Source organism: Carlito syrichta, unplaced genomic scaffold (genome assembly GCF_000164805.1).
Source record: "Carlito syrichta isolate Samal-C Ts95f unplaced genomic scaffold, Tarsius_syrichta-2.0.1 Scaffold308863, whole genome shotgun sequence".
Classification (NCBI taxonomy): Eukaryota; Metazoa; Chordata; class Mammalia; order Primates; family Tarsiidae; genus Carlito; species Carlito syrichta.
In genome coordinates, this window is record NW_007252959.1 from 256308 (window position 1) to 277972 (window position 21665).

Below are 21665 nucleotides of genomic sequence, written 5' to 3' on the forward strand. Positions count from 1 at the left end.
AATTTCCTTACATGATTATATTAAAAAGTCGGAATCAACCAAGGTTTAGTAACTTATATTTGATAATTGCATACTATTTATCTTTCTTAAATAATTCCTTTTGTTTTACTCACTCTAATAATGGTTCATTATTCCTGAAATCATTTATATCTAGCACTCTGCCTTAAGCTCTATCTGACTTCTGATTCATACTTAGCTGGTATTATACTTATTCTTTATTATTTTACCTGGCTTTTACATGGATGACAGGCTCATAAGTGAGATGATTAGAAACCAGTACTTAACATAATTTAATCTATAGTCTGTTTCTCCTAGTCACCAACTTTAAACCCTCTGATGTTATCTTCCAGTGCTCAGTCAAGTGTGGCAAAGGCGTACGGCATCGGACTGTGAGGTGTACTAACCCAAGAAAGAAGTGTGTCCTTTCCACTAGACCCAGGGAAGCTGAGGACTGTGAAGATTATTCAAAATGCTATGTGTGGCGAATGGGTGACTGGTCTAAGGTAAGAATCATTCTATATATTCTCAGTCATTGTTTTCAATAATGTCAGCATTGCCCTAGGCACTATAATCATACCATATGGATTTTAGGAGGGATAGAGAGTATAAGTCAAGATCATTGGATGTGGAGTATTATATACCACATCCATATTCAAATTCCAGCTGACTGGCTGTCCGTGATCATGATTCCTATAGAACTGTGTTAAAAATTAAGATAAAATATATAAGACATTTAGCACCATATTTTTGCTTAAAACTTACCTAATAAATAGAATACAATCAGATAAGTAAATACAAAAACCATTAAGGAAGGTAGTATCAGAAACAAACAAAGGAAACTCACATCTTAATAGATAAAAGGCAGTCTTTTCCCCACCAATTTTTGGAGTTATGTATAGTAGGAATGGAAAGGAACATAATTCTTGAAGTCCTTTGGTCAAATCAAATGGACACAATTTATCTGGCATGTGAAGAGTAAGCTTAATTAATGATAATAGTAATGCTTACTTAAAATTTAAATAAGTGGAACTTTATATAATCAGGCTGTGGAAAATAATTTAACATATTCACTCTATGATGTTTTAATACACCCCATAGTTTAAGATAAAACTCTGATCATATCTGAGTGAAAATAGCATTCACATGCTATGTTTTCAGAAGTGTAAAAATTAATGAAAAGATGCCACACTCAGCTGTGATATTCTCTATTTTTTATCATGGAATCATAAAATTCTAGGGTTTAGCTTATGCTCAGATGGACATAGAACTTTAGGTGAGACATAATAAATACTCTCTCTTTCTTCTTTATTTTTAAATGAAAAAAAAAAGTGGTGGTTGCTGGGCATGGTGGGGAGCCTGGTAGTTTTTCATAAATAGCCTAATAGACATTCTGGGAGAAATATTTTTAGTATATAAAACACTATGGTTAGCCCACTTTCCTAGTGTTCCTCCAAATGAAACGCATGGCATTTAAAATCTAACCTAGTGCCTTATGATTATTTATACCTTTTCTCCCTAAGATAAGTTTTTATATTAAGATAGCATCTGATTTTTAGTAAACTATAGTCTGTTTCAACTACTTGCAACATTCAAAATTCACATTAGAACGCTTTAAAGGATGGGTTTAAGCAATCTAAATTAGAAGTGAGATATATTCAGCTCAGTCCATGCAGCTTTTGACTGATGAACTATAAAAGGAAACTTTACACTTCAGAGTAAAATACTTTGAGGCAGCAGAATATTCCAAATTAACCACAACTACTTTCTGTTTGTTTCCCTAATTCTAAGGGAGAGAAATAGAGTAGGATGACAGGGAAAAACATTGGTTTGGAAGTGGAGATATGGGGGACAGTTTCAACTCCTTGCATAGACGGGTAAATTGGTTAAGCTATTGAATACCTTTGTGCCTTTACTACCATTTGAGTAAAAAAGGAAATGAGTCATTGTTTTCGAACTTATATTAACTTTTCATTCAGCACTGAGTATAGGATAAGGAAGCAGAAAAATATACTAGCTAAAGGTGGGGATGACCACCTATTGTTCCCTTTCCATTGTAGGAACTCATTGTTTCTTTTGCCTAGTGAAATTCTGGATATTTTCTTTAAATAAACAATTCTACTCTAAGAAAAAGCCTAGTGAAATTCTGGATATTTTCTTTAAATAAACAATTCTACTCTAAGAAAAAGCTTAAAAACTGCCAGAATAGTTGAACTATATTTTTCCAACCTTGATGATAAATAGAAATCTTTAAAATGATACATGTTGGTAATCCTTATTAACTACAAAACTCAAAAGATGTAATAGTAGAAAATAAAAAACAGAAGACTCAGGTTTTATTGTTGTAGGGACATAGAACTGGAAGCTCATACATTGCTCTATGTGGAAATATGGCTAGCAAATCCCACTTGAATGACAGATACTATTACTGTTGATTAATCAAATGTGCCTATTGTGTGGCCTATAGTTAAATCTTAAGCAAAACCAAAACTAACTGAGGAGTTCATAAAGAACATTGATTTTGATTTTTTATGTTAAACTTGAAAAATGTATTGTGTTTTTTAATTTTCCAATTACTATATAGATGTAATCCTTAAATATAATTGAATTGTATTACTCTTATTTGGTTCTATTGTGTTACTGTATGGCTACCCAAACTAGAATGTAGCCTTTGTGAGAGAGAAAGGAAATGTATAACTTCAAGTAAATACAATTGACCCTTGAACAACATGGTTTTGAATTGTGTAGGTCCACTTATACGTGGATTTTTTTTTTACCAAGTGTCAATGGAGAATACAGTATTCCCGGGTTGCAGAATTCACTTATACAGAGGGCCGATTTTTCTTATAGGCTGGTTCTGCTGAGCCAATTGTGGGACTTGAATATGCACGAATTTTGTAAGTGTTCCTGGAACCATTTCCTCAAATATACTGAGAGACGGTTGAATTCATCTTTGTTCATTTGTTCCTTGCCTTTTTACTTTTGTTTGTTGGTTTGTTTGTTTGCTTATTTAGAAGACAGTAAGTTATACTTTTTTTCTTTATGGGCTCTCTGTATATGAATATAAGTCTGTTCTTTTCCTTAAAGCCATTTTTTTTCTTCTTTATGACTGAGGTCTCAGCATTCAGATTCAAACAGCAGTGTGCACAAATTAAAACCAGTGGCTTCATGTGAATTTTATTGATTTCACCCCCCTTTTATACTTCTATGATATCACTTTCATGTTGAAATGAACACCATCCCAAAATAATTACAGAGAAAAGGAATAATACTGTTATTATTAAGTTTTGGTGATGAAAGTATTCAGAGACAGAGAAAACACATAAATCTCTTATTCTTATCAGCTGTGTCTCTGGAACAGGAATCACAACAAGATGTGTTTGACTGGGGGAGAATTTCTGTGCTCCTCTGAGGTCAGTTAAGCTGTCAGCTTCAGTCAAATTCTACTCATATTTTTAAACTGTCAATACTGAAGTGGACTTAAAAATTAAACCTTCTATCTAAGCCTAAATTAAGCTTTAAGCAGGAATATTATGTGTAAAATCTATAGTCTAACACTGAAAATCTCCTCTCTTAATAATATAGGTGGAACACTAAGAGAATCAAAATAAAAATATATCATTAGGTTCCTCCACTGCTTGTTATTGACCACTATTGGACAAAGGTAATATCAGCTAAGTGGAGGCTGAGTGAAAATATGGTGCATGTCTCAAACTTTTCACAGCATTTGTATCAGCCTACATGATTTCTAGCACTTATGTTTTTGGTGGTTTTGTATAAGGAGTAGAAAAATTGCTCTGGATTTAAGAAAGGGGAAAATAGACCCAGGTATATTCAAAGAGAGAAATCATTGTTATAAAATTGTTGCCTCTGATTTCTAAGTAGATGTAATACAGTATTTGTTGAACACTGCTCATATTTATTTCAGTAAGATTAGGACATTGTCAAAAACAGGACACATACAACATGGTTTCTTTGCTCTGGCTTGCATTAACTGTTGACACAATTATATGTGTATACAACATTCTGACTACATCTCTGGTATAGATATGACATTAGGATTTTTCATGGGAGCACAGAACATGTCCACATGTTTCCTGGCAATATAAATCTGCATTCACTTATTTAAACTGCCTTTAGTATGGAACACTGACTTGAAAAATGTTACCATAGTCCTTTATGTTTAGTGAAATGACATATTTTTTGTCTGAATTTGACCTTTCTGCCTTTATTTGGACTTGTATAACTTATGATTTTCATTATTGGAGGCCTATAGAAGAGCAAATAAGAGTATAGTTTTAGCTACCTAGTACACAGAACATAGTTCTTTAAGCTCTTAATGAGTTAACTCTTCCATGCAGTATTAACAAATGACTTAAACTTATTAAACTGACTGTTGATGAGAAAAAGGAAAAAACAAGTTTGCAGATGGAAACCAATATAAAAATGCTTGGAACTGCACATAATTATTTTTTATTTATTCTTAAGTACAATTCTTACTCTGCAATTCAAACTTAGTCCTTTAAAATTCTAGGGAATGAATAGTTTTGGCCCCCTGTCAAATTATGACATTATTAATAGATATTTGGACAAGATATTTATGAGTCTTTGTGAGATGATATAATCCAAAATAATGCTGGAAACACAGTAAATCATGTTGAATGATTTAGTTATACAGCCTATTGGGTATATCTTTGTTTAGAAGTGGTAAATATAAAGCTTGCAATATAATGAGTCATTTTTAACTTATCTTCCAAAAGGAAACCACATTATATTCAGCATGTTCATTTGAATAGAAGAGGAATTAGATATATGAAGAATCTAAAAACTAAGGTAATTCTTTCTAATGGCTAGGGAACATACATTAGAGTAAATACATGCTTTCTCGCTATAAAAATTACATTTACATTAATGAGAATTCTACTTATCCTGAGGCCATTCTCATAGTGAAGATTTTCTAGTTTCATGTGGTTATACATATCAAAATGGTGTTTTACTATACATATATATATATTGTTTTCTCTAGAAATAATATTTTGACTGAAAAATGTTGACTGTTTAACAGTTTATTTTTGTAATTAAAGATCTATATATATCTGGATTATTTTCAAACAAAAATAATTTTCTTACCACATGTTACTGATGTTGTTGAAATTGACTTGATATATTATTCTGGGAATCTCTAATAACTATTAGAAAATAAGTGTTACTATTCCTTCATTGTTAGCACTCTGATTTCTTTTTAAAAAGCTCAAAAATAAAATGTACAAATTAATAAAGTAAATTATACGAGCTCTCTCCTTAAGTATGCTTTGCATAATCAAGCATTATAACTCTAAACTGTTCTCCTGTTGCATAATTACTAAACTAAAACAACAGTTTCACAAAACTTTCCTTATATACATAAAACAAGTCTAGAGAGACAAATAGAGATGTATTATCCTGTCATTTTGAGACTTCCTATATACAGATTGGCCAACAGTCAATACAAGTGGCTTAATTTGCCTATTTCATATAGCCAGCCCTGAAGGAAACATTCTTTTATCTCTTATTTTTGGCTATAGTGGATTCTTAGCGAGACAGAGCTTGTGAATTTGAAGCTCTCAATAAATTAATAGGCTGTATAGTCTCATAGGGTCTTTGGCCTGACCATCTACCTTCTATTTTCTGTAAAACTTGTCACTTCTTAAAATTAGCATTAACAGTGAGGACTGTAACTTATCACAGTTGGTAGAAACTTAGAATATATCACTGAGGACATTTCTTTCCACTGAAGGAAAACTCAGTGAGTCTTGGAAGGAAACTTAAAAAAACAAACCTTAACCTGATACAATCAAGAATATCCTAAACTGAATGACTAGATAACACTGTAAATTTAATCATGCGCATCTGCAGCCTAGTGGGTTTTTTGGTTTTTGTTTTGTTTTGTTTTTGCATTATCAAATGAGCTAAAGGCACCAGCTCCAAACATTCCAAAGAAGGGACTTCTTGTTGCCCCATTGAATCCTTCGGACTATGGATTCCCACATAGACTGACCCAGTGCTGGCAGGTAACCCTACCCTAATTAAAATCAGCTTGCAGGGAATTCCAGGGTCCATATATAACTTCCTAATTTTAACACAACTAAATGGAATAGGCTGCTACAACTTAGTTTAGTGTGAAGCTTGTTAGAAGGATTTTCCATTCAAATGTTAGGAAATAATTAGCAGCAACAACAAATAACCTGGTGAAATACCTGAGTGGTATACAGGAATAGAAAATGTTAAGTGTCTACTGAAAATAAAGAATAAAAGAAATGGATGAAATGATAATTGCTATAGTAGAGAAAATATACCATCAAATAGACACATTAGTAAAATGGGTATATACCAAAGACCTGAATGTCATCATTTTTATCAGATCAACTTCATATTAATTTGAGAGTTCTTTAGACTTGCCCTTCCAGTGTTTTGTTCATGGAAAGTTCATTTCTTGCAATCTGGTCACCATGTATGAGAAATGCTGGTGTTAAGCGAAGATAAGCAAATATATTTGTTGTAAGACCTTTCAGATCCTTAGCATTCTTCTGTATTTGGTAAATTGCAAAAAGGAGATTATAGACTTTCTTCTTCCTTTTTGCTTATTACCAAAGACTCTTTTGCAGAGTATATGACTACTTTATTATTTAGCATGATATGGTTAAACATCACAAAAATGAGATTTAGCATGATGCATGCTCCATTCCCCTGTAAAGGATATCAAGAATAACTCAATTACCTTGATTTTCTGAATTACCTTTAGATATGATTTAGAAGATGAAATTATAGATTCCCTGGTGTGCATAAGCCCACATTACATTATTCAAACTTTATGGACAAGTTATACAATGTTTTTCTAGTTAAAGAAAATTTGTAGATTGAAACCCAACTGAAAGAATTCATAATCTATAGAACTATTCCATTCAGAATTATTCTAATTATGTCTACCGATCTATTGATGTTTGAAAAAGATCATTGCTTATAACTTTTGTAATTATAAATAATCTCATAACACAGAAAAATTTGAGCAAGTATCCAATAAACAGATACAAGGCTATCACACTGAAAGGTATCATTGTAGATCAATCAACCAACTGAAGAAATCAAAGATTGTGGGCTTAGTTTTGAAGTATCTCAACACTGAGGAACGTATTCCAATATATCCTTTGAAAAGGGATGTTTTTCCATTATATTTTATTTAATAACTGTTCGCACAAAAAATTACTCAATGATAAATGACATCCCTTTCCCCAAGAAAGACTTTTCATTTTGCTGTTTAGATACATCCACTGAGCACTTACAAGATTTGCTACTCACAATTATATCTGGAGAAACCATGCAAAAAATCCCCAAACTATTGGCTATCAAATTGTTTTGTCTGTGTCTCTTTGCACTCTTAGAGAATGGGAAAAAAAATTTTTTGCATTGTATCATTTTTATTTTTAAAATCTCCTGAGAGTCTTATTTATGGCCACCACTTATACAACGTTTTAAAAAATGAATTTCTAAAATGTTTGAATTGCTGAAAAGAATCAGGTACACTTGACTAGTACAATTGAAAAGAGCAGAAATATAGTAGCTTACAAAAATGAGGCATACATACTAACTGTATATATCTTCGATTTAAATAAAATTTATGATTTGGACAGATTAACATATGTGTATGTATGTGTTATATATACATATATGATAAGTACAAACACATGTGTTTAATGCCCTTTGGTTTGGAAAGTGCAAGATAAATAATATTTAATAAAATCAAATTTTCAGGGTTTAACAATGTTATCTTCTTGATAGTTCTAGCATAACTAGTAGGATCTTAGAATAATACTTTCTATCCAGCTTGTGTGCAACATACCAGGGAATCTATAATTTCATCTTCTACGTCATATCTGAAAGTAATTCAGAAAGTCAAAGTGATTAAGTTATTCTTGATATCTTTTAAAGGGGAATAGAGCATGAATCATGCCAAATCTCATTTTTGTGATGCTTAACCTTCTTTCTTTTTGGGGGGGGGGGGTCACTTGAAAACAGTATCATGGAATTTGATAAGAATGTTACAAAATTAAAAGCAGTAGTCTTAGCATTGAGAGTTTTGTTTTGTTTGAGTTGACGTTTCACTCTGTTGGGCAGCGGCGTGTTTACAGTTACCACAGCCTCAACCTGCTGGCCTCAGGTGATCCTTCTGCCTCAGCTTTCCAAGTAGCTGAACCACAGGCATGCCACTATGCTAGCTAATATTTTGATTTATTGTAGAGATGAGATCTCACCAAGTTGCCCAGCCTGGTCTCGAACCCCTGGGTCATGGAATCCTCTTCTTGCCTTCGCCTCTCAAAGTGCTGGGACTACACATGTGAGCAACTGCACCCAGCAGCACTGAGTGTTTTTAACTTAAATATAGTGAAATATACGTTCACGATAGTTATAACCAGATACCCAAAATAACTAGGGAAAGACAAGTTTAAAATTCAAGAATAATGTGAAATTGATCAGGCATGTAGACATCACATAAGATCTTTAGGAAAAAAATGTAAAAAACAAGAAAATTGCTTTAACAAACCGATCACCCTGAGCCTTGGCCTTGAGCTTCTGCTTCTAGGGATAACTGGAAACAGGGTTCAGACCAGTGTTGATCTTGTTGCTTACAGAGGAACAGTTCCTTAGACCCCCTACTCTCAAACCCTATATTTGTAAAATGTACCAAAGTAACTACAGATATTTTTGAATTTCAAAATGCTCTTACTGTGCAAGTAAAAGTAATAATCAAGCATCAATAATGTGCTTAGTCTAACAGAAAGTATTCTGAGCTACTTAAGATGAAGGGTCTACCTTAGGAAATAAAACACAAATAGCAGAGTGGATCAGAAAAATATACATCCGTAAGCTTGTGTACTATAGGACAATATGAGTCCATGAAGCATAATAAATAAAATTAACAAATCTGTTTAGAAGTAAACATGCACATATAAACACAAAGACAATACAGGAGAAGTGGAGTGAGGGACATCGCAGGGCAGCCTGAAAGCCCTATGTAAAGGGAGCAGACTCTGTTTAACTATGCCCAGTTGCTTCCACTTATCTGTTTCACCACACCACTTCTAAGATTGTATGTCATCAAATTATTTTTAAACCAACTTGATAGGTGAAAAAAATTACATCTCAGTTTGAAATACGATGCACACTTTCTTTGACTCAACAAAGAATTTGACTTCTTTACTAAAGATCTTCCTTATGAACATTCTCATGTAATTTGCTAACTATATTTATAAAGATGCTCACCATTGTAGCTTAGTTTAAGGACAACACAAATTTGGAAACAACCTATATATCCTTTAACTAGTTGTATCAATTATGATACTATTTTAGACAGTGCAATACTATAGCTTTAAAGAAATATATTTGTAAATAAGTGCTTGCTGATTAAAAAATTTCTCCAAGACCTACTATTAAATAAGTAAATGCCATGCAAATGAGTTATATGGTGTCAGCAAATTTTACTGTGGGCATGTTCTTTTAATACATATTATAAAATTTAACACTTTATTTGAATTACATTGGAAGAAAGGAACTTGTGTACTTATAATTCTACCATACCTACATATTGCTTTTAATTTTATAAACTTGTTACATTTCCATCTGAAAATTTTAAAAACTTATACTTTTGTAATCCTTTTGTTTGTTCAGTCTATACTATTGGAAATGATTGATGTCATGGATGCAGGGAGCCAGGTAAGGACTTGGACTAGAAGAGGAATGATAGCTCAGTGTATGGAGTTAGGTATCCCTCATATGAATCCTGGATCTTTTATTATGGAAGTTAATGAGCTAAAATGAACTAATTCTTAGAAACTTCTTAGCATAGTGTCACATAAACAGTAACTACATAAATGCTGGCTATTCTTATTGTATCAGTGGGCGTAGGGAAAATGGTTGAGATTGAGAAATTTTTACAAGGTTAAAATGAACAGAACTGGGGTTGATTATCTGTAATGGGAGATAAGAAAGTAGGAGGTGTTAAGGAGAACTCCCAGGTTAGTTTTCTGGCCTAAGTGACTTGTATAGATAGTGGTTTTGTGATACGAGACTAAAAGCCCTGGGGACAAATTAAGTTTGAGAGAGAAGATTGTGAATTCCATTTTGGACTATATTTCATGTGTCCATAAACTAGTTAAATACTGAGGTCTAGTAAGCACATCAAAAGAGAGGTATAGGATGGAAATATAAGTTTTGGAGTCATCAACATCTAAATTTCAAAGTATAAGTGTGTCTTGGGAGAGAAAGTAGCTGGAGAAGAAAAATGCAGTCCTGAGAAAATCCCCTTTACAGGCATGTGAGAGAAGAAGCAGCTGCCAGCAGGAGGAACCGAGAAAGGGTTATTCAGAGGAGCTAGAGGAAAATCATGAGAAACTAGAGGAAAAAAAGTATTTTTAAGAATGTTCCATGAAATGGGGACTGAATCAGACAGTTGAGTGAGTCCTGGATCTTTAGTTTCAACTCAAACTTCAGCTGCCCTAGGAGAGTGCCACTGGATTCCAGTAACTTCTCAAATTATATATGTTTAAATCAAAATTTTTCATTTTATTTTCTCAAACCACAGCTGACTCCCAGTTTCCTTTTCTCAAAAAATGCCCAAATAATCTCCCTACCTATCCAGGCTAGAAGCTATCCACTTTTTATTCTACACCCAAATAGGGTTTGACTCAGTGTATTTTGTTGTTGTTTGGTTTGGTCAGGTTTTGTTTTTTGGGTTTTTTTTTTGTTTGTTTGGTTTTTTATTATCAGAGTCTCACTCTGGTGTTTAGCTTGTACAGTAGCATGATCATAGCTTACCAGAGCCTTGGTATAGGAAAATGAACTCAGGGGCCTTTCCAGTCCTGAGACTACAGGTATACACCATCATATCCAGCTAATTTTTTAATTTTCTTTTTTTTCCATAGAGGTGAAGTCTCACTATGTTGTCTGGACTGTCCTCAAACTTCTGGCCTCAAGCAGTGCTCCTACCTGTACTTTCCGAAATGTTGGGATTACAGGCATGAGCCACTGTGCCTTATTCCCAATATGATACTGCAGTCCCTTCTTATTTATTTTTAACCAGAATTAGAGTAACAGTTTCCTTACCTGCATACTCCTCCTCCTTCAAATCCATCAGTTCTCAAGAGATGGCTTCATCATTCTTTCCTATAACCTAAGTACTTCCAGAGAATCATTGATTGTGTCAACTACCAGATATTCTGGCCCAGAGCTTTCCATAGTGAAACCTAACCTATCTATTCAGAATTGTCTTGTCATTTTCACAAACTCAAATGTTTCCACTAAGTTGGACCTGAGTAGTTTTACATCTACAATCTCCATGTTTTTATTTATACAGTTTTCTTTGCCTACAATGTTGCTTCCAACTGTATAAATCCTCAAAGACCTGCTCAAGCGCCAAAGTTCTCAAAAGGCTTCCCCCAATAAATGACCACCTCAGAACTCCTTGGCACTGATTGACTACGTTAGTCTCCCTCGGTTAATTATTTATTGTCTTATATTGTTACTGTTTTTTTAAGAATATAACTCCTTTACCTTCTCACAAATCTCTCAGCAACCGGAACATTGTAGTATATGTGTAAGCAAAAAAACATGTTACATTTAAGCATTACATATTTTTTCTTTTGTTGCATGGTATAGTAGACTTTTTTGACTCTAATTTGATAATAACAATATTTTATATATTTTACAACAAAATCATTAGTAACTAACTTTTGCTTTCTAGATAAATTAAATGATTTGATTTTATATTGTCACATGACTCTTTTCACCTTTTCCTGTATGGTAACTCAAACTGCTAGAAAATTTGAATCTATCTTTATTTGAATACCGTAATAGTTGAACTAAATCTATCTTTATTTGAATATCATAATATTTGAGCTTTTAAAAAAGGTTATTAAAGTAGAGTTTTAAGGGAGCTGGCAGACTTATTTTGTGTCCACTTGAATCCATTTGGTCAAAATACTCACCATTAGGTTAGATATCAATTTTCTAACCTATAAGGGAAACAGTGGATAGAAGCAAAGCTCACTTAAAAATTATCTCTGTGAACTGGCAAATACGTGGTTTATTTTAAGTTGGAATGGCATAAATGTAGCTGTGCTATTTTAAGTCAAGACTTTATTTATTAAAGCAAAACAAAAACACATACCTCTCCCTCACATGGCCACAACATGATCCATTTTGACATAAAATTGTTAAACTAGACCTGGAAAGTATTTTATTTGAAAAGGAAATTGAATGATTATCATTCTCAAAAGTTATCTTTGGTGGGAAGATTTTTCACTGTAATGACAATGATTAATCCAGTAATAAAATAGAAATGTCTTGATATACTTTTTTCACTTCAGCAATACCCAGTGATTTCTGGGCTGAGCTCTGGCAGAATTGTAAGTATGCCCAAGACAGTGTGCCTATTAATTACTTCTTAATGCAGATATTTTTTTCTTCTTCTTCTCTTCCTCCTCCTCCTCCTCCTTCTCCTCTTCCTCCTCCTGTTGTAGTGGTGATCAATGTACATGTTGATATAAAAATATTTTGGGGCCAGGCTCCGTAACTCGGCCTGTAATCCCGCACTTTGGGAGGCCGAGGTGAGTGAATTGCCTGAGCCCGCGGGTTCGAGACTTGCCTGGGCAGTTGGCGAGACCTCATCTCTACAATAAATTTAAAAAAATTAGCTGGGCGTGGTAGCGCACGCTTGTAGTTCCAGCTACTTGGAAGGCTGAGGCGGAAGGATCACCAGAGCCCAGCAGATCAAAGCTGCGGTGGCTAGGAGCGTGCCACTGCACTCCAGTCTGGGCGACAGAGTGAGACTCCAACTCAAAAAAAAGACAGTATTTTCACAACATATTCAGATTCTCTCTAAATCATTCATAAGCAATCTGTTTGATTTTGCCACATTCATTTCCTTGATTTGGCTATAACTATATGCTAACACTTTCATTAAAGAGACAAGAGTTTGAAGTTTAGATCCAAAAACAATTAAACACACACATACACACACACACACACACACACACACACACATCAAAAAACACCTTCAAATGTCTGACCTCTAGGAATGAATTTGATTCCAAATGCCTATGTGTTAAATGAGGCAGACAAATTACTTTTAAAAGATGCTGAAACATGGACCAAAATAAATAGCAAATCTTTAAAAACAAACTTAACTTTTGTTCTTTAGTGTGCTTGTTTCACACTCACTTTATTAAAAAGTTGAAAGATAGAACTGCCAAACATATGCATAAATGAATAGGAATGCTGCACTAATAATTTCCAGTAGAAGTCATCGTTTAGTTTCCTTATGAGGTCCTCTCTCCACTGTGAATGCTACTTCACTCTTGTTAAACCACTTTGGAACAATCCATTTATTCTGAAAGACAAATTACCCAAGTCAATGTTGTTAACCTTGTTACAGATTGGCACTTATCATTATAGATTATATCAGGTTGTGTAAGATTGTCTATTATATTAACGAGGAAAAAAAAATTTGAGCTCTGCCAGTGACAATTTTCCCTTAATTTAGGAATTCCTATTTGTTACAGAGGCCAGCTGGAAATGAGCAAAGCATTACAAAGCCTTCCTTCACTGTTGGCCTGGAGAATACACATTCTCTCCAAAATATATATCTTTGGCACAGCCTAGAAGTAAGGAATCTCGGGTAATCTCTGTGCCGGCCAAGTGTGAGAATTACTATATTTAACCCCTAAATACACCGAAGTTTTTATTTTTAAGGAATTCAAAAATAGACTGGTGTTACTTTAGTTTTTTAACCTAACAAAACTTTAAATAAATACCTTATAGTGATATTTTTACTATTGGGTTTTTGGCCTCTTTGGTAGTCTTTAAAATGACATTTTTCAGGATTTACAGCTTGAAGAATTTTACAGTTTCTTTAGGATTGTGGTTAACATGCACAGATTAATAGTTCAATAAACTCACTGACAAACTTGCAAATTATATAACCTAAAGTACACAAATTTATTTATATATAATCTCCCATATCATACCCAAATCTAAATAAACTAATTAATTATTCAGAGTGACAAGTAACTACCTAGCATCAAAATAGTGCTTATGTGACTTTTCGGAAGTCATGAAATAAAAGATAGTAACTAACATTTAACCAACATTTTTAGAGTATGGCATTTTACCATAGATTGTCAATATGTAAGACTAGATATGGAAGTCTTTTTCTAGTCCCCATGTTCAAAATCACATAGTACTTCACATTATAACTTAATAGACAAATGTGGAATATTTTCTATAAAAATAGTTGTTAAATAAGTAGATTTAGTAATTATCTCAATACATATTGTTAAAATATGATTAAAGCAAAATAACAAATTGCCAGTTCCGGAAATATTTTATTCAAATGCTAAAATGTTTATTTCTTTTTTCTTCTGAGCTCTTTTGTGCCAGTCTGTCAGAGTTTCTATCATATACATTAATTCTAGGGCAATATTTTTTGTATTTCCTCCCTTCACATTTACTTTGAGAAGCATTAAGAAATCTGTATTTTTCCAAAGAAAGAAAAGACTCAATGTCACAATTTAAGCATAGTTGTTTATGCAAGTTTTATATAGAAAACAGCATAATCGTTGCTGCTTGCTAAATAGCAAGAGTGTGAAGCATCAAAATTAGCATGACAACTAGATCTAGTGGATCTCAGAACCCATGGAGTGCAGAAACGACACAATCAGAAATCACTGGAAAGAATAAGTGTCTGCTCTCTAGGAGAGTAGTTAAGAAGTATTTAACAATATCCCATTTATAAATGATTCTTGAGTGAAAGTAAGTTGTTCAGAAGTGCATAGGTTATTTCTTGGACTGGAAGACAACAATTTTCTTCAGTAAATTTGACAGAGACATGATAATGGATACGTGTATAACCTACCATTATGTAAATTTCCACATGTGATTCATGAATGTTCAATGGCAGAAAGATAATTTTATACTTTACAAAAGTAAATTCAAGTTGAACTATGTATAAGCCTTGAAAAACCCACTGAAATCATGGGGGACTATTCTCTTGCCTCTCTTGAGCACTATGTAAATTTGTAGATGGTTATTTATTGTTTACCTGTGTAGCCCCTTTAATTAAACATGTTTTACTTGTCTCAATATACTTCAGAACATGTTTGCCATCAATCCCTGATATTTAGGGGATACCCACTAAGCAAAGAAGTGTTCATATAAACTGTGGACATAAAAACACATTAAGATAATCTTGATAACATAATCAACCATATCATCAAAGGTATATTTCCATATAAAATAATGAAAATTTAGCAATAGAGTACTTTCATATCTTCTATGTAGCATTTGATCCATCAAAAATTTTTTATACCATTGTGCTAATTTAGACCTAATTATTCTCAGTTCCTAAAATCAGATTAGAACCAAAAATGTTTAATTTCATCAGGCCGCAAATATTTGACAGTACACTCTCATACACACTCACTGCTCTTGAACTTATGGAAACAATGACATCTGTAAATGTCTCAAGGTAAATGGCCATTTTTTGAGTGCCTTCTATATGTTATTTACCTATTTTTCAAAGTATTAAAACAATATCTTAGCAACATGTTCTATTAATAATAAAAAAATAAATATTATATCATGACTGAAATGTTCATGCTTATTTTCTTTCTCAATTGAACTTTTCATCATTGTCCCATCAACTTTTGTACAGAAGAGATTTCACACCTTTTACAAGACATGGATCACATAGCCTTTCATAGTTCATTTCATTCCTTTGTTGCTTTTTTTTTTTTTTTTTTTTTTGCGTTGGAGTCTCACTGTAGCCCAGACTGAAGTGCAGTGGCTGCTCCCGGCCACCGCAGCCTCACCTGCTGGGCTCGGGCGATCCTTCCACCTCAGCCTTCCGAGTAACCAGAATTACAGACATGCACTACCACGCCCAGCTGATTTTTTGATTTATTGTAGAGATGAGGTCTCGCTGCCCAGGCGGGTCTCGAACCCGCGGGGTCAGGCAATCCACTCACCTCAGCCTCCAAAGGCGCGGGATTACAGGCTGAGCCACCAAGCCCGGCTCCTTTGTTTCTATGATAATGTCACAGTTAAAAATTTGTTATAAAATTTTTAGTGTGTTTTTATTCCTACAGATTTTAATATTCTCTCATTTGTTTGCATTTAGATAAATCCACAAGTTTGCCAAATCATTCTGACATCTTAGCCTGGTCTTATCAGTACTTCAGACCCTGTCTGCCCAGTGCTTTCACCTAACTTAGTAAATATAGACTTCCTAAGAATTCAAGTCTATATCTAGTACTGGATCATCCTTGATCATTTTTAGAAAAAATATAAACATCTGAATTAAGTAAATTTCTACTCTACACTTCCACAAACATGGACATTGCTACACTTCCCTAAATATTTCCCTTTCAGTTAGTTTATTTATATGATTTTATTTAAGGTAAAATACAATCAATTAACTTTTATTACCTGGCAAACAAATGCCAGATAATAAAGTAGGAAATGGCAAAAAAGTAAGTTTTAAATAATGGAAATGGTTTGATAATGTTTATCCTATTTTAAAAGAATATGAAGCATTTTTTACTAAGTTGACTCGCTAACATTTGTATTTGTGTTTCTCACTTTCTAAACTATTTCTCTAATCATTTTAATAATTCAGACTGTTTAAATTATTGAGACAATTTATCTTGGCATATTTATTGTTTGACACGTGAGCCACAGTGTAGACATAATTTAATACAATCTTCAAAATTGTCACTAACGTCTAACACAAGAAAATTTTTATTTCATTATAAGAGAAATCTGTGGTGAAATTATCTCATATGTACCTAAGTTCAGGGAAGATAGTAATTGTCATAAGTAGATTTAATTGCTGAATATCATTAAGTCAATAGAACAAATTTTACATTCAGAGACTTTAGAACTTGTTTTTTGGTGGGGAGGAGGGGTTGCTAATACAAATTTTCCTTAAGCCTGTTGTTTATGAGTATGTCAAAAAATCTGCTTAAATCCTAAATCATTGTGAGCAATTTTCTAGCTGTTTAGGTTTGCTCTAAAGATTATTGCTTCCTCTTTAATCTAATAAACCTGGGACATCATGATTGTGTTTCCCATTCAGAATGAAAGACTTCTAGTATGTGGAATTGATTTATGAGGTGCTTTGTTTCAAAGGTCCTTCAGGGCAATATTAAACTGTCTGGGGAGCAGAATATTTATCAGACAATACAAAGCTCTTTTTAAATTACTCTAGTCGGAAAGTTTTCCTTGTAAAAGAAACATGAATGGCAAGTTTTCTGGTATGCTCTGTATTTCTTTACCACTTGCTGGCAAATTGATGTTGACATTTTAGCATTTTGGCTTTTAGCAGAAGTCTGTAGTATGCCTTGTTTCAAATGTATTTTAAATTTACTTGATACATGTGTGAGGAGCAATATTTGACAACTGTTTGAAAGAAAGACTGAAAGAAAAGAAAAAGGTAGAGGAGAGAGTGCACCATTAAAATGTGAAGAAATATCATAGCACACAAATGTATGAATATAAACTATATGGTGCATATCAGAAGAGAATGTTATATTTGGAATGAAAAGATTTTGTGGTTGCCTCTCCTTATGTGGCAAGTCCTTGTCACTTTCTCCATGAATCCTTCCCTGATCATTGCATTTGAATTGGAAAACCCCACACCCTAAAGTTTCCTCAACTTCTCTCCCAGCTTTAGCTTTCTCCATAGAACCTATGAAATGTAAAATACAGTGTGTTTTACTCTATCCCCCCACCCCACCACCACTCTAAGATGGGAGATGGGAGTGGGAGGGAGAGTCCCTGTTTTTGTCTGTTGTTTAGTATCACATCCCAGTCTCCAAAACACTGTTTTGGCTCATTGGCTGCTTTCAGTAAATATTTGCTAAATGAATGAATGAAATAAGCTCTATGTGCTTCACCTTTTCCACTTTTAAAGTTATTAGGGGCCAGGCTGGTGACTCAGCCTGTAATCCCAGCACTTTGGGAGGCCAAGGCAAGTGGATTGCCTGAGCCAGTGGGTTCGAGACCAGTCCTGGCAATTTGGTGAGACCTTATCTATGCAATTAAAAAAAAAAAAAATAGCCAGGCATGGTAGCGCGCACCTGTAGTTTCAGCTACTTGGAAGACTGAGGGGAGGCAGAGGGATCACCAGAGACCAGCTGGTCAATGCTGGGATGGCTGATGCTGGGGTGGCCATGAGCATGCCACTGCGCTCCAGCCTGGGCAACAGGGTGAGACATCAACTCAAAAATAAAGAAATAAAAGGTATTAGGGTTGTGAGAAGGATAACCAGGACATTCTATGTAAAAATACATAATGTCTAGAATATAATAGTTCATTTCTTTTTGCTGTGGAACACATAAGTCTGTCAGTCAATTGTATGTAGATGGCCTAGTTTACACAGGTCTGTCCCAGTATGCCTATGATCTGGGAAAATTATTATCAACAGCTTCTTTCACTAATGTATTATATGGATAATCAATTATATGATCACTCTATCTAAATATGTATCATGCAGGGCATTCACAAAGAATTTATCTCATACCATATAACGTGAGTAATACCAAAACCAAAATAAAGCAAAATTGCTTTATTGTAAACTTATAAAATCCATTAATATTTAGTATGATAGTAAAATAGGATAATAGGGTAATATGGCAGGATAAGAAAAAGGGGAAGATTTCTGTTTCAACATGAAAAGAACTATTAACAATCTTCTGATATCAAGTAGTGCTTAAGCATTCAAATATTGAATTCAGTATTTTAAAGTTAAAACTCCAATTCCAGCACTTCTTAGCTGTAAAAATTTGGGCAATTTGTTTACTTTGTCATTTATCTGTTACTTTTTCATCTGATGAGAAGACATAATAATAGTATTCATGGGCTTCTTGTGAGTTATTGAAGTAAATATAACCCCTAACACAGTGCATGACATATAATAAATACTAAGTGCTAGCTCCTGTTAGTATTGAATGGAGAAAGAGCTTTCAGAAGTAGTAATGTTGGTTTTCTCTGATCCCAAAGCAATATAGTGGCTTTGTAGTGCAACTGATTGTTTAAATATTAAACTGGCTAAAAAGTGAGCAAAATTACCAAGCTTCCATAGGGGCTAATAATGTGATTCTAACTGTATGTTATGTCACAGGCATGATAGCACCTGTGGTTCCAGCTACTTGGAAGGCTGAGGCGGAAGGATTGCCTGAGCCCAGTAGGTTGATGCTAGGGTGGCTGTGAGTGTGCCACTACTCTCCAGCCTGGGCAACGGAGTGAGACTCCAACTCAAAAAAAAAGATTTTTTTCTTTTAGCTAATTTTTTTTTTTTTTTGAGTTTATAGAATAGAATACCAGATTCACAGTGTAAATAATCTATGCTATTTTTATTTGCTGCATAGGATCCTGAATATAATGGGCAGTCAGTAAATATTTGAAAAATCATTCTGAGACATTCAAGCAAAGTATAATTTTAAGACTATGTTAGATAATACTTCTATTTGCAGAAATTGAGAATTGCTACCACTATTAGGTGGCAGAGTGAATGATTAGTTAATGGGATTATAATCTATATTCTTATGTAGCTTCAGTTAGAAATTTTTAGACTGTAATAACTTTTAATAATAAATTATTTGAAATTTTTACCTCCATAATAATTTAGACTTGAAACTATGGCTATGATCTACTGCAATGCCTTGAAAACAAAATGGAAAAATAATTTCCAGGTAGATTAGTTGCTAGAGGCAATATTAGAAGCCAGGTCTCCTAATTTTGAGGTCAGAATTATTTTTGGCTTTTTCTTTTAATGTCTGTCTATCTTTAATCATAATGACATTATTTGATAAAATATTCAATTATTTATCATTGTCTTTCTAACAACAGTAATAAATAGTTTGTAAGATATCTTGGGATTTCAATTGTTCTGCTTCAAGTATCTGTTAATTTTTTTACACATTTATAATAAAGGATTTTTCCAAGTTATATTTTATAAGGAAAATAAATTCCAAGGTATATTTAATAAGGAAAATAGTAAGAGTTTGATATTTTATATTAAAGTATCTTATTAACGATAGATTATAAAGCTCACAGATTATTTAATTTAATAGCAAAGCTTATTCTATTAGTTTTGAAAACAGAAAATGATACTGTTTCAGTTAAATGAATTACAGAACTTTCATTTATTTTCTAGATAATATATTATGCCCAAATATTTACAAAACTTAACTTGGATTAAAAAATGCAAGTAACATAATCTATTTGAAATTCCCAGATTTTTATGTAAGTAATTATTCTGCCACTATCTGCTAAAGATATATATTCTGAATTATCATGTGTCCATAGTTATTTCATTTCTAATAATCCTGAAAAATGATGTATTACTTTGGTTTTCTCATGTCCTTTGAAGTTGATTATATGAGATTAATTGAAAGTATCAAGAGTAGTCTATAAATGAGAAACTTCTTTGAAATGTAATTGAGAACCTTCTTTATCACATCAGATGAGTTCCACCTATTCTAAAACTTCTATTATTCTTTTTGTTATCAAATATTGTGGTTGCTTTCAAGGTCTACAGAAATTTTAGGAATAGATGCTAGAATGGTATTTTTTATATAAAATTAATTTTTTTTTTTTTTTTTTTTTTGAGTTGGAGTCTCACTCTGTCGCCCAGACTGGAGTGCAGTGACCGCTCCCGGCCACCGCAGCCTCAACCTGCTGGGCTCCGGTGATCCTTCCGCCTCAGCCATCCAAGTAGCTGGAATTACAGGCATGCGCTACTACGCCCGGCTGATTTTTTGATTTTTTGTAGAGATGAGGTCTCGCTGCTCAGGCGGGTCTTGAGTATATGGCAATCCACTCACCTCAGCCTCCCAAAGGCGCGGGATTACAGGCTGAGCCACCGACCCCGGTTCCTAAAAGTTTTAATTTAGCTGTTTGCTTTTTCCTGAAAATATTTTTCTAAGAAGCTTGGTGTTCTTATTTATGTAATTATATCCAATGTATAGAGCGGTATTGAAATGAAGACTTTTAAGAAAGAAAGACCATGTCCAACAGTCCTCCTCTAATAACTTGAAATCATAATCAAGTTTACACTGAACTAGAAACATTCAGATCTTATGGAAGTTAAAAAGGAAAAGTCAAGTTTAAAGGGATGCAACATCCTAGTTGTTGTTTTTTGATCTAGTATTTGCAGAAAACTGAGAATTCATCAGTTACAAAGATAATATCATGCAGAAATGTTTATAAGGTAAAGCTGGTAAAGATCAGTTATGTAGATCCATGTTAATGACATCCACATAATTCCATTATTTTGCAGTAAACTTTTTATTCATATATTCTTATTGAACATGACATAACAATGAGTCTAACGTTTTTATCATCAGCTAAGGAGACAAACGAGATGCATTAAAAGGTGGTAAAGACACTAAGCAATCCAAATGAGCCTATGTTAAATACAGAACATGTACTTTTGGCCAGTAGTTTCCAAACCCAGGCTGCACAGTATAGTTACCTAGACAATCATTTAATAAAAATGCAGACTCCCAGATCCAATATGAATTTACTGACCTAGAAATTCTATTACTTAAAAGCCTATATTTTGAGGGGGGGAAAAA

The 21665-nt window shown here is 33.5% G+C and overlaps 1 protein-coding gene across 1 annotated transcript in view; it reads left to right on the forward strand.

Moving 5' to 3' along the window:
• ADAMTS19 (ADAM metallopeptidase with thrombospondin type 1 motif 19) overlaps positions 1-21665 on the forward strand; it is a 242966-nt gene that overhangs the window by 215367 nt on the left and 5934 nt on the right. Inside the window, exon 21 of the mRNA XM_008066227.2 lies at positions 351-503. Coding sequence (XP_008064418.2) covers positions 351-503 — 153 coding nt within the window. The remainder of the gene's footprint in view (positions 1-350; positions 504-21665) is intronic.